Source organism: Notothenia coriiceps, unplaced genomic scaffold (assembly GCF_000735185.1).
Source record: "Notothenia coriiceps isolate Sejong01 unplaced genomic scaffold, NC01 NC01_scaffold00026015, whole genome shotgun sequence".
In the NCBI taxonomy this organism is placed as follows: Eukaryota; Metazoa; Chordata; class Actinopteri; order Perciformes; family Nototheniidae; genus Notothenia; species Notothenia coriiceps.
The window spans coordinates 1-15,131 of NW_011358716.1; the positions used below are offsets into that span (position 1 = coordinate 1).

The 15,131-nt window shown below is 38.8% G+C and overlaps 2 protein-coding genes across 2 annotated transcripts; one reads left to right on the forward strand and one right to left on the reverse strand.

Annotated features, from left to right (window-relative positions):
• Positions 1-463: 463 nt before the first annotated feature.
• LOC104956424 (alpha-2-macroglobulin receptor-associated protein-like) lies at positions 464-3,332 on the forward strand (the record flags this gene model as incomplete). The annotated part of the gene is made up of 4 exons (XM_010783909.1): positions 464-677; positions 1,572-1,654; positions 2,089-2,265; positions 3,030-3,332. Coding segments are annotated over 4 exons (543 nt in total), but the record flags the coding sequence as incomplete, so codon positions are not given.
• On the reverse strand, positions 3,234-14,835 carry LOC104956425 (ras-associated and pleckstrin homology domains-containing protein 1-like; the record flags this gene model as incomplete). The annotated part of the gene is made up of 7 exons (XM_010783910.1): positions 3,234-4,858; positions 5,675-5,824; positions 6,008-6,142; positions 7,115-7,160; positions 7,340-7,411; positions 12,739-13,679; positions 14,728-14,835. Coding segments are annotated over 7 exons (1,571 nt in total), but the record flags the coding sequence as incomplete, so codon positions are not given.
• Between the last annotated feature and the right edge of the window lie 296 nt (positions 14,836-15,131).

The window sequence follows — 15,131 nt, forward strand, 5'->3', positions numbered from 1 at the left end:
AGCTAACAGCTGATGTTGGTTTTCTGTGGTTCGCATTGAAGATGACGTCACGGCTCCGCCTACACTGCGTTACTATAGTTACTGCCCCAGCTACTAAACTGTAATGGAAACGCAGCATAAAGTGAGCCTGGCCTACCAAGGCCTAACTATACTGTACTAAGCCGTGAGAGGCCCTGCAGTGGAAATGTGCCATAACATGCACAAAAACCCACTACAGGAAAGGGAAACCCCCCCCAAAAAAACAATAGTCCCTCTTTAAGAGGTCACACCAGGCAGATAGTAACAGCTGTGATGTCCATCTTCATCTTTGTGGCACCTCTGTTTTTGGAGCACATGTTTAGATTTCAGGCAGTTTATTACCAGGCTAAGGATCAGTTAATATGCAGACCTGAGAACAAATCTGCAGAATGGATGGTGTCATACTATGGGACTGCATACTTAATTGCTTGTAATTTCACACTAACCTAACCTGCCCTTGCACCTCCTCTCCCCTCTCTTCCTCGGTCTGTTCGCCTCAGAAGAAATCCACAAGAATGAGATCTCTGCTCTGGAGGGCGACACCAAGGAGCACGTGCTACACCAGAAGCACTCGGACCTGAAGCAGAAGATGAGTGACCTGAACCAGGGCTTCGAGCGCCTCCGCAAGATCAGCCGCGAAGGCTTCTCTACAGACAGCGGTGAGGGAGACCACACACACACACGCGCGCGCACGCACGAACGCACACACGCACACACACAAGTCATCTTTTTATTAATCTTAGTCTGTGTTTATTCTATCAGTTTAATCAGCCTCATTCATCCACTTGTGTAAACTAGCTAAAGCTTGTCCTTGTGCTATTTTAACTTCCCTTATTAAATGTTTTATTGGTGTTGTGTTTTATCTTTCACATTCTGCTGGTGTGTTGTGGTTGAGTGTACTGCAGTATGTGTTTGTGTCTCAGTTGTGCAGGCTTTTTAGAGAGTTTAGATGAAGGTGGTTAACCTGCTGACTCGTTCACTTCCTCTCCTTTAAATCCCCTCCAGGGTGCTTCTCCCTCTACCACTGGTTCTAATCCCCCCCCTTACTTCCTGCCACCTCTTCCAAACAAGTTGTCTCCCTCTGGTTCTGTCACACATCTTACAAATCTGTGACAGCTGATTTGAATTTAATCCAAAAAATGTTGGTAGACTAATTTTTGAGGGGAGGTAAAGGATACTATCACTTGTTTGGTATTTCCCTCTTTATATTGTGTATACATATAGACAATTATTACAGGGACCCTGTTGGGATTTTTGTGGTTTACCCTTTCCTGTAGTGTGTTGTATAAGTTTTTGTGCATGTAAATGGTCATCAAAGTTCCCCCCTTTTTGAACATTAAAGCATGTAAGCAATGTCACAGTAGAGGCACTAAATACTAATATGAACCTGAAAATGAAAATAACAGGGCCCCTATAAGCTACCAAGCTCGTTCTGTTATTGTATTTTAGAAAGCTCCTTCTCTCTCGGGTGTGTTTAAAGTATTAGTGAGCCTCCAAACTCTCTTGAACTGTTCAACTCTTCATCTTTGTTTCTGGTTGTTTGTCGTCTGCAGAGTTCCGGGAGCCCCGTGTGATTGAACTGTGGGAGGCGGCCAAGAGAGCAAACCTCAGCGACAACGAGCTGGACTCTCTCAAGGTAAATATCTCGGTGCTGATGCACTGAATTGTTTCACACTAACACTTTTTGTTTTACCTGAGTGCTACAATCTAACTTTTGCAGTGCACTTGGTAACTAAGTACTACTTTAGTAAGTATGGTAAGCCCAAAGGGTACACATTACTAGCCCATATGCATTAGACATTACAAATTCCCAAGTATTCCACTCTCCTATCTGCTCCTTTCACCTTTTGTCCCATAAGCAGATAATAGCCGTGAACGATTCAGTTTAAAAATGTCATTTCAGGACCTCTGGCTTCAAAATGTCACAGAAAAGATTCAGCTCAACTTTTCTCCTTTTATATTCACTACTTGAGATGCATATCGGCTCCCCTGTGCAGCTGTGCATGTAATTGAAGGTGAACTGAACTCGCCTCTCTGTGTTCACCGCCCCGCTTTTCCTCGTTCACTTAGGAGGAGCTGCGTCACTTTGAGACGAAGGTGGAGAAGCACAGCCACTACCAGGAGCAGCTGGAGCTCTCCCACCAGAAGCTGCAGCACGTGGAGTCTCTAGGAGACAAGGAGCACATCAAGAGGAACCAGGAGAAGTACAACACCATCGCTGAGAAGACCAGGGAGATGGGTTACAAGGTGCGTTTGTCTGTAAGCTCTACATTCTGCCATCAAACAGTTGCTATCTGTGTGCCTGCAAAGTATCGACTAATGTTGCAAAATGGCGGAGGTATTAAACACTGCTATAATACTAATAATAATCTATGATACAAAAAAGACAGGACAAAGGATATTGTTCCTGTTGTAAAAGAGCAGTCTCTTGATTCTTGTTTGAGTTGCAACAACTATTGATAACAAACAAAAGACTGTATGAGTTTTTAATCAAACCTCACACAAAAAAATAGTATGTTAATACTTCCACATTATATCAAAAAATGCTTGTACTATATTTCTGGTGTAAAGCATGCATCTTAATTAGAGATAAATCATATGCATCATTTGTGTTTTAGCACACTAAGAATGCCCAAATGTCAAACATGGTCCAAATTGACAATGGTGTCATGTTATTATTTATAATACCAGCTAATGTTTAAATGTGTCAGCCTGGTATTCATTTTTGGAATACAGCTAATGGTTTATTTAAAATATTGCCTCTTTTATGGCATAAAGATAACGGTTATCTTTATACCATTAAAGATTAATAAAGTAATTAAGGCCTCCCATTATATTAATTGAGTCGCTATTTACTATGAAAAGAACTCAAATTCTAGATAGTAACACACAATTCTGATCCTCATCATTGCAAAGGCAGAGTTTTTGTAAGCTCATCACCAGTAAAGATCTACAGGAATGTGCCTTGCAGTCACATGGTGACGTCTGTATTCTTATTGTTTTTATTTCAGATGAAGAAACATATGCAGGACTTGTCCAACAAGATTTCTCGCGAGGGACTGGAACACAACGAGCTCTGAGGATCAACAACTGAAATAATTCCCTCCACTACCACACACAGCGTTCCCCCTTCATCTACTGTCCAAACAGATCAGTGTTTTCAACTTAGTGTTACACGTCCACTCTTCCCTTTTAATCACTGAATGAATGAAATGTTTGTACATAATATCAGTTTTTGTATGATTCAGCTGGATTTATCCGGGTGACAAGCTAGTCAGATTATCAGTCACATAAAATAAAGATGAATTAGTTTACATACTCGTCTGTTACTACTTGTACTAATGACAGGTCTATGAGAAATGTCTGGCTGAAAATGCGGCGTTGCTACCAGAAAGAAAAATGGTGTGTGGGTGTTTTGAGGTATGGACAGTCACTCTGAACCAGATGCTGATAGTTGCAGGACTTCTTCATCTTGTATCGTCAAACATTCATCTGCCATTATTTGTAAATCCTAAATCAGATAGACTGGGACTACTGTAGTAACTCTACATTAGCTGAAAAACAGTTGCTCCTTGGCATGGTCCGATCAATATAAAATGAAGAATGTTTTGCAGATTCAGGTAACAAGCACAGAAACCTGAACATTTAACAGCATTATTTTAATAAGTGAGATACAGATGCTGTCAATATACAAAGAGTAATATCTCAAAAATATACATTTATCCACGTGGCATAAATAAAAGCAGTTACTATTTACAAATCGTGTAGAGGAGAGCAGCCCCTGTAGTGACTGGAAGAAGTTTTTCGAACTCTTCCTAGTGTTTCTCCTCACACTGCTGCTACAGCTACCATAAAAAGAAATTAGCGCCAAACATCGGACGACTTGTCATGATGATATCAGGAGGGAGGGGATAAACTGGAACACACACAATGCTTTTCCCTTCATCAATCCTGACCCGAAGCAGACATTGATTACTGTGATGAATAATGCTCCTGTCCTGCCTGGCCACACGGGCCTGTTTAATGTGATCTGCACCCAGACGTTACTCCAAACTGCTTATTTAAATCGAATGCTTTAAAGCTCTGATGTGGAATGATAGCCGAGCTGGGACTCTTAACGCTCAATTGTAAGGCGCTTGATCTCGTTGACCTCTCACTTCTTGTGCAGAAACAACAGATAGAGCCACGCCCGCGCAGTCTGAAGAAATCTAAAAAGAAATCCATCTCAACACATAAGAAATGCCAAGCATAGCTGCTCTCTCCTATCTGAATATCATATTAGTGGTAAACATTTGTGTTTGGATGCAATTCACTCAAAATTAAGGCTTTTATACCAATGCTCACCATTCACCTGAGAGGATCTTAAAAAAAGCAGTTTATCCTCCTAACTCAGCAGATATTACGTGCCATGCAACAAAAAGGAACAGTCCTTGGGTAAACGTCTTCCAGAAATTCAATAAATCACTAACTTAAAAATATAAGAACTTTAACATAACACTAAACACATCCAAGATGGCAGCTGCATTAGAGACTTCCCAGACATATTTTTCTTAGTGGAATGGATTGTTTGTGACAGTATCTGTACACTGGCACAACTGTGGGTGTGTTAAGTACAACAATGTGTTTGATTAACTGCAATTAATCCCTTGAGCCTATTCAGAGAGATGCAGAGAAACTGTTTTGAAGTGAGTCGTGGCCGCTGCGAGTCAGTTTGGTGGCCCTCACCGCCTCTCCTGCTGACTCAGCCTGTCCTCCCGGCCCTGAACGTGCTCCGCCCCCACTCGCTGAGCTGTTTCCATGGCAGCGATGTCGAGGTGGGCGTACCTGATGGAGCCCTCTTCTGGTTCAGGACATCAGCGACAAAGGGGGAGAAAAGACAAGCCGTTGAACTGTGTTTCTACTTTGAATCAAGTGTTCTGTAAATTGAAGTTCAAATTCATCACATGCAGGAACACATTAATCATTGAAATGCATTTAACTGAAACATACACAGTTTTTTAAAACGTTTTTTTCAAGAGTATTGCTGGATTATAACTCTAAACCGTTAAGAAAAAGACAATTTTAAGGTACAATCTGGAGGATATCTGTTTTGTTCCCTTTGAGATTATACCTTTTAGGGTGCTCTCTTCAACTTGCCTATTCAGAGCTTAACATTTTAGGACAATTAAATTGTTTCATCACTTCTGTAAATTGCTTTTATTTGTACAGTCCAGTAACTGTGTGACTTTACAGCATCAATTAGCACTAAGAGATGGTTTCATTCATGTGTGCTTTTCATGAATAAATTGGTTCTTCCTTTGCCTGCAGTGTAGTGACCAGTTGGGTCTTTTCTTTCTTGCAAAGAAAACTTTTATTTCTTCAAATAAAACCAAGGGATATAGAGGTACGCAGGATAATAAGCAGCAAAAGCAGAATGCTCTAACCCAAACCAACTGTAGGAGGAAGAGTGTTTTGTAGGTTTATCTATTTCTGTGGTCGGGCGTTTGAAGGAATTGGTAAACATGCTGATAATTAAAATGTGAAGGCTGTGTATGCTCAGAATGCAAAAAGAAGTGAAGCTGTGAGATGCAAAGGCTGACTAAAAGTAAATCCGATAGAAGCAGGAAAAGTCAGTTCTGGGTGTTCTTACTGGGTCTGCAGAGCTGCAAAGAGTTACCTCTGACAGCTGAGTGGGGGTCCTGCAGATCCAGCTCCGTGTAGAGCAGGGCGCTGATGGGGATGTTGACATAATTAACAGTGCTGTCAATATGGTGCCAACTTTCCAGGGATACCGACGGAGGAGCTTGATGGGCAGACTGGGTCATACCTGAAGGAGAATCAGAGGACAGCTTTTGAAATTATGATATGAGACCGGACGAGCACGATTAAGTGTCAGTATGTAAACAATGAGTTACTCTTGATGGAAAAACACACCGTCTTGGTGTATAACATCAAACATCAAATGTATAACATCATAGGATGTTATATATTTGATAAGTGATTGTGTTACCCCAGGCTGATGTTGGTCTCAGGTTCACAGGCGGAGGCGGGGGGGCAGAGGGTGGCCGGGAGGACCCCGGTCTTCTCGGACTTTCACACTTATCAGCAAGGTCATCCTGCTCCTCTCTCACACAGAGAGGATGATCTGGTAACAAAGTTTTGAGATGTAAGTCAATTAAAGTACAAAGTGAAAAAAAAGTCATAGTTTAGTATTCTCAAAAATTAAAGTCATAAAAAAGTATGTCGGAAATAGTGTAGAATGTCGAAAAACAATCAAGAAAAGTTTAGAATTTAGAAAAATATCAGAAACAAATAATAGGATAGTACATAGAAGAAAAAAGTCTACAAATAGTATGTCAAAATAGATCGTGTAGCATCTTCAAAATATCAGAAAAAAAGGGGCGTAAGTCAGTACCAAATTAATAAAATAGTTTGACAAAAATGTGGAAAAACTTAATAATATTGTTTGTCGAAAATATGTCCAAAGCATGAGAGAAATTAATTAGTGCAGTAACTTGAACAAATAGTGGGGGAAACGAGATAGTATAGCATGGGGAAATCAAATAGTGAAGCATGTCAAAAATATATCAGATATAAGAACATAAAATATAGTACTTCAAAACTGCAGTATGGTACATCGAAAAAGCAGGAAAAACCTATTATATTATGTTGGGAAAAACTGAGAATGTGAGAAAAAATGACAAACTGCATAGTAAAGTATGTTGTAAATATGAGGAAGAAAAGCATAATATAGTACAGATCTACAAGAAAATGACATAGTATAGTATGTTTACCATTTTTGAAAAAACTGCAAAAATATCTAAAATAACAGATATTATGTGACAGTATGTCAAAAATATTAGATAAAAATACACGGGATATAATAATATAGTATGACAAAAAAGGTCATAGTTTAGTTTACCATGAAAAAGTCAATAACACAGTTTTTCCAAAACAGAAAGATATAGTATAATTAAAAATAGTCATGACATAGTATTTAATTAAGTAAATCATAGTACAGTATGCTTTAAAAAAGGTATGTATGATAATCAAATTCACTGTGTTACTTTCCATCACTTATTAGACCCAGCCAAACTTGTTGCATTCACAAACACACCTTGTGTATCTGCAGAAGGTGAGGGGCTTGATGGTGATCTGGCAACCTAGAAAATAAATAACAAAACCATTATTTCATATATTTTTGTATATGTATAACACTTTTCCTGAATAAAGCGTAAAGAGTGTGTTATTTCTTATTTTAAAATGCTAAGTAGTCCTGTTTTAAGCCTATAGAAGCTTCTTATTTACAACTCCTGGATCCAATAACACAACACATTCTTACCTGACTCAAGCATCTGTTCCTCGCTGAACGCCACTGCTCTGGTGTAATGTATTTGTCCAAACCATGACCGCACTAGAAAGAAAAGAGTTTAGCGTGTTCATTGAATTTAACCGAAACATTCAACGTTCATGGCTACAAAGAAAACATTTTCAAACTGGGGAGAAATTAGGTATGGAGAGGAGAGAGACAGAGAGGCTTTGAAGAAGACTGATAAGGTAAACAAGGAAGAGCAAGGGCATGAGATGAAGAAAAACATTTTTGATATAGAGCCAAGATGACAGAACGAACATTTTGAGAGGTAGACAAAATAAAAGGCTGGCCTAGACATGAGATATATTTGTGTTTTTTCCTACTTCCCAATACAGCTAATATGCAGAAGGCTCGTGCCTCAGGAATATTTTTTCCCAAAGCACACAATACAACTTGTGGACTGGGGAATCGTCTCATTACCCGACATGAAGGATTCACGCTTTTTGCAGCATTGAACTGCTGACACTAAAGAGTTGAGAAATGACGAATAAAGGAACTCATTATTGTTTCATACAACAGGACTCTCCTCTCTGAAGGTTTCCGTCCGTTTCATCACTACTCATTAAACTTTCTCGGTCACCTTTCACTCTCAATCTCTCTTTTCGGTATCAACATGATGTATAACGAACACACACACTCCTAAAAAAGCTGTCAGGAATAACAAGACACACTGCTACCACTCCTGCTCCTGATAATTCCCTCACTACGAGGGAGGAAGTGCTTTTCACAACCCATCAAAAAATAAATTAGATATAATGTGTCGAAATATCTTCTGAGGGCTTTTGGGGTTTCAGACAAAGGTATCAAAGGGAATGCAAAATTGGCTCTGGACAGGTTTTTGATTTAAACCCACACCTAACTTTTTTTCTTGGTCTGGTGTTTGATTGTTGGACTGGAGGCTAAAAAGCCCGTATGGAAGAAACAAGCTGTGATGGAAGCCTTCCCATTACATTGCAGTACAGTATGAGTCGTGTATGGTCTTAAAAGCAAGTTTACAAATGTGTTGTACCTCCATATTATACCCAGAATAAAAAGCTTGTTTATGTTATGCAGAAATGATTGTGTTTACCGCTTTTCTGCCCCTGTGGTAAGCACTGCAGTTTTTTCAACATCCCCATGAGCCAGTGAGGCATTGACTATGAAACACAATATCACAAAGGCACCCAAGAGAGTCATTAGTTTGAATTGCAAGCAGAAGTGTGTGTGTGTGTGTGTGTGTGTGTGTGTGTGTGTGTGTGTGTGTGTGTGTGTGTGTGTGTGTGTGTGTGTGTGTGTGAGTGCGCGCGTGCGTGTGTGAGGCTGAATAATTGCTTCTGCAAAGATTCTTAAATATGGCAAGGGCAGAAGTTCAAATAACAGCTCAACAAAGCTGACTAAAACACACTTAATGGGCAATTTGCTGAACAAACTTCAAAGATTACCAAGTTTAGAAATACTCTCATTCAGTTAAACTAAAAACTAAACAAGCCTCAACAAATTAGTATTTGCTTTTCAACTCAACCTTGATATGTATTTGAATAACTATTCACAGGGTGCAGCTTACCAATACTGTCATGCTGAATACAGATTCTTATTTCAGGCCTTGTTGGGCAAAAGGAGTGTTTTGAAAAGTTCGCCCTTGAAGCATTTCGAGGAAAATCTATCTTCAATAATTCAACACAGTGTGAGTAATTCATGTAGGCTACACATGATTAAGGGAAGAAGACATTTCTAAATGAAGATTTTATATGGGCATTGAGCTATACATTCCAGATTTCGTCTTCTACAATTTTAACCATGTTAGCCGCGTAGCTCTATGGTTCTTCTCTGACTGTCGACTGTTTTCCAAACTGAACAACACTGATCATTCAACTTTCATCTACGGCCGTCATCATGCCAACATGCTAAACTATAATGCTAATGATGCTATCTTCTTAACATCATTAGCATTAGGCTCAAAGCACCGCCGCACCTAACATTCAAATTTTTGAGTCATTTTTGTAATTATTTGTGCATGTTAGCCACAGGAGGGCTTTAGCTTAATACTAATGTTAGAATGCTAAGTGCAAGCCTTACAACACAGCTAGCATGGCTTAGGACTTAGTCTTGTTGTGTTCGTATCTCAACCCAGTCTCATGGCATTTCGTGTTCACCAACACGATTTTTAATCTATTGATTCGTGTTCACCAACACGATTTTCCGCTTTTTTTCGTGTTGCACAGCACGATTTTAAAAGCAATGTATTTCTACTTGTAATGTGTTTCGCGCCTGCAGCACGTCTTTTTCTCCGGTCGGGTCGTGGAAGACCGGAAGCTGTGTGGTTCATAAAAACATGTTCTTACCCAATATCAAGCCACAATTATTGCTTTTATTTTAAATCGTATAATTTCGGACTTTTGTTTCCGTCTGTGAGGAAAATAAATGGTGCTGAGAGCCTCAGAACACTGAAATCTGTATTTTTTAAATCTTTTTTTCTTCTANATATTAGCAGTATATTGGCTCTTTATTAGTCATTATAAAACATGCATTAAGGCCTTATTCTACATGACCATATTATACAAGTACTGGGCCATTAGTTAAGAGTTTTTGTCCTTAATAACCCTCTAATGGGTGCTTATTTATTGTAAGTAAGGACGTTGTTGTGTTTGAGTTTGGGTCTTAATATGCTCAATATGGGCCTAATAAGGCATTCTCTCATAATAGCACTTAACAAATATGGTCTATTCTTATGTAACAAGACATGAAACTACAAGTGTTAATTGTGTCAAAATAACAAAAAATGTGGTATTTCTAACTCAGAATTCCCTATTTTAAGGTGAAGTCTTGTTCATAAAAAATAAGCTATAGTTTGACTCTAATATGTTAATAAACTAGTTGATGGTGAATATGTGTACCCAAATCTAAAGTGTTACCGAAATATCTTTTGACGTTTTGATTTCAAGAGACTTAATATGTGTAAACCATTTGTCTTTAATGGACATTTGAGTGTGCACTTCACTTGCATTCGTAAACATAAAAAAAGGTTGCGGCTGTTTGCAGGGAAAACTCAACTTAATATATGAACATTTTTAGAATAAGATGATTACATTTTAAAGTAATAAGATTTAGAACAGTTTAAATAAGGATCAGTGCGTCTCATATGATTTATTGTTTATGAAATGTCTTTGAGGAGCTTATAAGACAATCACATTTTGTATTATTATTAATATTATTAGTAGTAGTCTTAGTGGTATTATTAGAAGTATGATTATACAATTATTGTAATTAGTATAAGAAGTAGTAGTTGTACTATTATTATTTTCATAGCACAATTGTTATTGGTATATTCTATAATGGGCATAAGAGATACCTTTAGAATAAGTTGAACAGATCTGGGACAGAGAATCACAAATGAATTGATCATGTGATTTTATTTCAGGCACAAAAAGAAAAGTATTATAATTATAATTATCTTGATATGTTAGTATTTTTGTTTTTATTATTACAATTATTATTGTTATTACTAGTATTATTGTTGTTATATCTATTTATATTATTCATATAATTGTTATTTATATTTATATTATTACTTCTATTATTATTGCTATTATTAATATGTATTTCATTACTAGCAGTATTAGTAACACTTAAATGTGAATAAATGCTGTTTTCAGGAAGGATTGTCTCGATATAATCATGAACGTCTCGTCTCTGAACTCCNTATAATTATTGTAATTAGTATAAGAAGTAGTAGTTGTACTATTATTATTTTCATAGCACAATTGTTATTGGTATATTCTATAATGGGCATAAGAGATACCTTTAGAATAAGTTGAACAGATCTGGGACAGAGAATCACAAATTAATTGATCATGTGATTTTATGTTTTTTAATGTGTCTTTGAGGTCCTTAAGAGGCATAAAAAAAGAAAAGTATTATTATTATAATTTTCACGATATGTTAGTATTTTTGTTATTACTAGTATTTTTGTTGTTATATCTAATTGTATTATTCATATTTATATTATTGTTATTATTGTTAATCATATGTATTTCATTACTAGCAGTATTAGTAACACTTAAATGTGAATAAATGCTGTTTTCAGGAAGGATTGTCTCGATATAATCATGAACGTCTCGTCTCTGAACTCCACCTCTCCCGGTTCTCGGAGCTTCGCCGAGGCCGTTTACAAGAACGTGATCGTGACGGTTCTCTGCATCGCCATTAACTACATCAACGGCACCCTGATACACACCTTCAGGAAGCACCAGGTGTGTGTGTGTGTGTGTGTGTGTGTGTGTGTGTGTGTGTGTGTGTGTGTGTGTGTGTGTGTGTGGGGGGGGGGATTTCAGACATGCTGCCTTACAATCCCTCTTCTGTTCCTGATTCTAGCAACTCATGTTTATTGTTTCATGTTTAAAAATGTATAATAATAGCAGACTATCAGAATCAGAAACAGGTTTATTGCAGAGTAGGTTAACAACGACACAGAAAAATAACATAAATTGCAAGAAAAGCAACCAAAAATTAAACAATTATACTTTTAGTTTTGAACTATTATAACATTAAAATATAAATACATATTAATCAATTTATGTATTTTTCTTTATTATTTCCTTTGCGTTTTACTCTGTTTTTTATGTTTAGACTCTGCTGTCCAGTTCACTTGCTCTCTGTGTATTTTTCAACCCAGTCTCATGGCATTTCGTGTTCACCAACACGATTTTTAATCTATTGATTTGTGTTCACCAACACGATTTTCCGCTTTTTTTCGTGTTGCACAGCACGATTTTAAAAGCAATGTATTTCTACTTGTAATGTGTTTCGCGCCTGCAGCACGTCTTTTTCTCCGGTCGGGTCGTGGAAGACCGGAAGCTGTGTGGTTCATAAAAACATGTTCTTACCCAATATCAAGCCACAATTATTGCTTTTATTTTAAATCGTATAATTTCGGACTTTTGTTTCCGTCTGTGAGGAAAATAAATGGGGCTCAGAGCCTCAGAACACTGAAATCTGTATTTTTTTAATCTTTTTTTCTTCTAATTTGTTATTCTTTTCAAAATAACACACTGTTATTTACTCACCAATAACACACAATTATCCTTGCTTTTATTTATTGGTTTAATTCCATAATCTCTGGCTTTTTTGGCGTCCTTCAGGAACTGAATTTCAAAATAAAAATAACCGGAAACTAGTTTTTGCCTCTAGTGTTAGTGGAATGTTTTTAAAAGCGGATTTTCTCTGCTCCCACTTACAGAGATATTTTTGAATTATTTATAAATGATCCACTTCACAAAGAGGGGTTTTCATTTCAAACATCACATCATACATTATTTAACGATGCTCCCTCTGATGTGTCATAATCTACTAAATTGGCTGACTGGTTTATTGATTTGAGAGTGTGAGAGTACCTGAGTTTCTCCACTAACAGAGCCTCCAGGCGGCAGCAGGGGTCTCAGTGTAGACCCCCCCTCCCCCTCCACAGGGGGCGCCCTCTCGCTGCCCCAGGAGTGTGAGCGCTGCATCATGGCCTGCCGCTGCGCCCTGCCTCCTGGGGGGCTGTTAGTCAACCTTTGACCCTGACTTCCCCTGGCCTCCACACCTCTCCTGCTGTCCCGGCCCAGCTCAGGGGGACCTTGTTGGAGGGGGGGTTCCCTCAGGGACAGGCTCTGCAGCAGACTCCTGGGGGTGTCATACCACAGGCGGAGCAGGCTGGGGATCTGATAGTCCTCGCTGTGTCCCTGGGACGCACGAGAGCTAGATCTGGAGGTGAAAGGGCACGAGGAGGAGGAAGCAGGCTCTGGGGTAAGGGTGGTCTGAAAAGGAGAAGAAGGAGGAGGAGAGATGGGAGGTGGAGGAGGAGGTGAAGAAGGAAGGTAAGGAGGAGGTGAAGAAGGGGGGTGAGGAGTAGGTGAAGAAGGGAGATGAGCAGGTAAGCTGCCCACAGAGCCAAACTCCCCCTCCCCGCCCTGGCTGGCCATGTCCAGACTCCCGGTGTATGAGGAGTAGCTCCCTGAATAAGAGGACTGGCTTCCTGCTGCTACCCCAATCCCACTGTCCAATGAGCTCTGCCGTCCACTGTCATTGAGACCCCGAAGGTGGAGCTGGGCGGAGGGGGTGCGGGGACCGGAGCTCCCCATCACAGCAGCGAACAGCCGGTCATCAGAGCCGCTCAGGGCCTGCAGCGTAGAGCAGCTGGATGCCGTATCCGTGGAGATGTGCGGTCGAGCTAACGGCTCCGCCCTAAAGGAAAGTCTGCTGCCGTAGCTCGTATCTGATTGGCTGGAAGAGGAGCTGGAGATGCTGCTTTGGTCGTCTCCGGCAACAGATGTGCTGCAGCTGTAAGTGGAAGCTGAAGGAAGAGAGACAATTATTAGATCCTGATTATCCAATATGCACAAACACACACTGAAAGACATTAATCAGTCACCAACCAAATGATTAACTACGATGTTCCGAGTATTTAATCATTCATATGTAAATTGTGTACCTAACTAAGCACCGGGTACACAATATTATGACAATTTGAAAAAAGTTTTCAGTCAACGGCTCTCTTTTTTTACGGTTCAAGTATTTTGCAAAAAAGGCAGAAATAATGGAGTTGTTTTTTTCAGAAATGTTCTGTAAGCTGTTCAATCTGTAAAAATGAATCATGGGTCCTTTGAGCCTCTAAACTTCACCAATGATGATTCATACACACATGTAGTTATGACAAAAACTTTCCCAGAATGGACATATACATTTGGAACAGTGATTAAGCCTTTGTATATTAGCCCACACAGAGTGTAAATTAAAAATGCCTGTATGATAGCATACTCCAGACCTAAAGGTCTGAAGGTCCTGAAATGATGAGTACTATCCCTCTGACACATTACAGGAGCCACTGTGAGTTTACACTCAAGGAAGGACATTGTGAGCAGGCTGAACAAAATATGAAATTGATGTCAAGAGCAGTCTGCGTAAGTCGAGTAAAGTAGGTTCTGTTGTGTTTTTAATTATAGTCAGAAACCTAGGTGCTAATTAGTATTGTTACGATACAAAAAAATGTCAAATAAGAAAATTGGAGTCCCTCTCTTTGAAATGTTGATGTTGTGATGTTAGTTATGAAAGTGTGCATACTGCAAATATGGGCACACATTTTTCTGTCCTATGTTATGCATTCTATGTATCATTTTTCATTCTAATGTTGTACTTTGTTTACTATAACATCACTTTTCATGTCATTTGTCTCTGTTTTCATGATCATTCAATGTTCCCTTAATGTAAAGCACTCCATGCTAATTTTCTTGCATTAGAGTTGCTAAACAAAGTATTTTGTTTTTGTGATTAATATTACAGAGTGCTCATGGGTTGTATATTGGATATATAACCTATAGGGTGAATTTACCAGTATAACGTACCTGTGCTGCTGGCTAGGCTACATTGAGACAACATGCTGAGTCTCTTCTCCAGCTCGGATGCCTCCAGGCTGAGACGCTCCTCTGCTGATGCTGGATCAGCGTTGGGATCTACATTTCATATAGCGAGCACACAAAAAAAGAGAGAACAAATACATAAGACATTCAGAATGTTTCAGCAAAACAAATGAAGACCAGACCAGGTTACAGTAAATGCACACATTCTGTGCATTCAAACTGTTTTCCCCCTGTCCATCATATTTTCTGAATTATTAAGTTAAAGAAGTGAGTTAATATTTGGGAACAAATTATTATATTTCTAAAGTTAATGTTCAAAAGTAAAGCTCGCTACTGAAGGATCTTTTGTGTACTGAAGATATTACTCTGACTTTAGTCCAAATCAACTT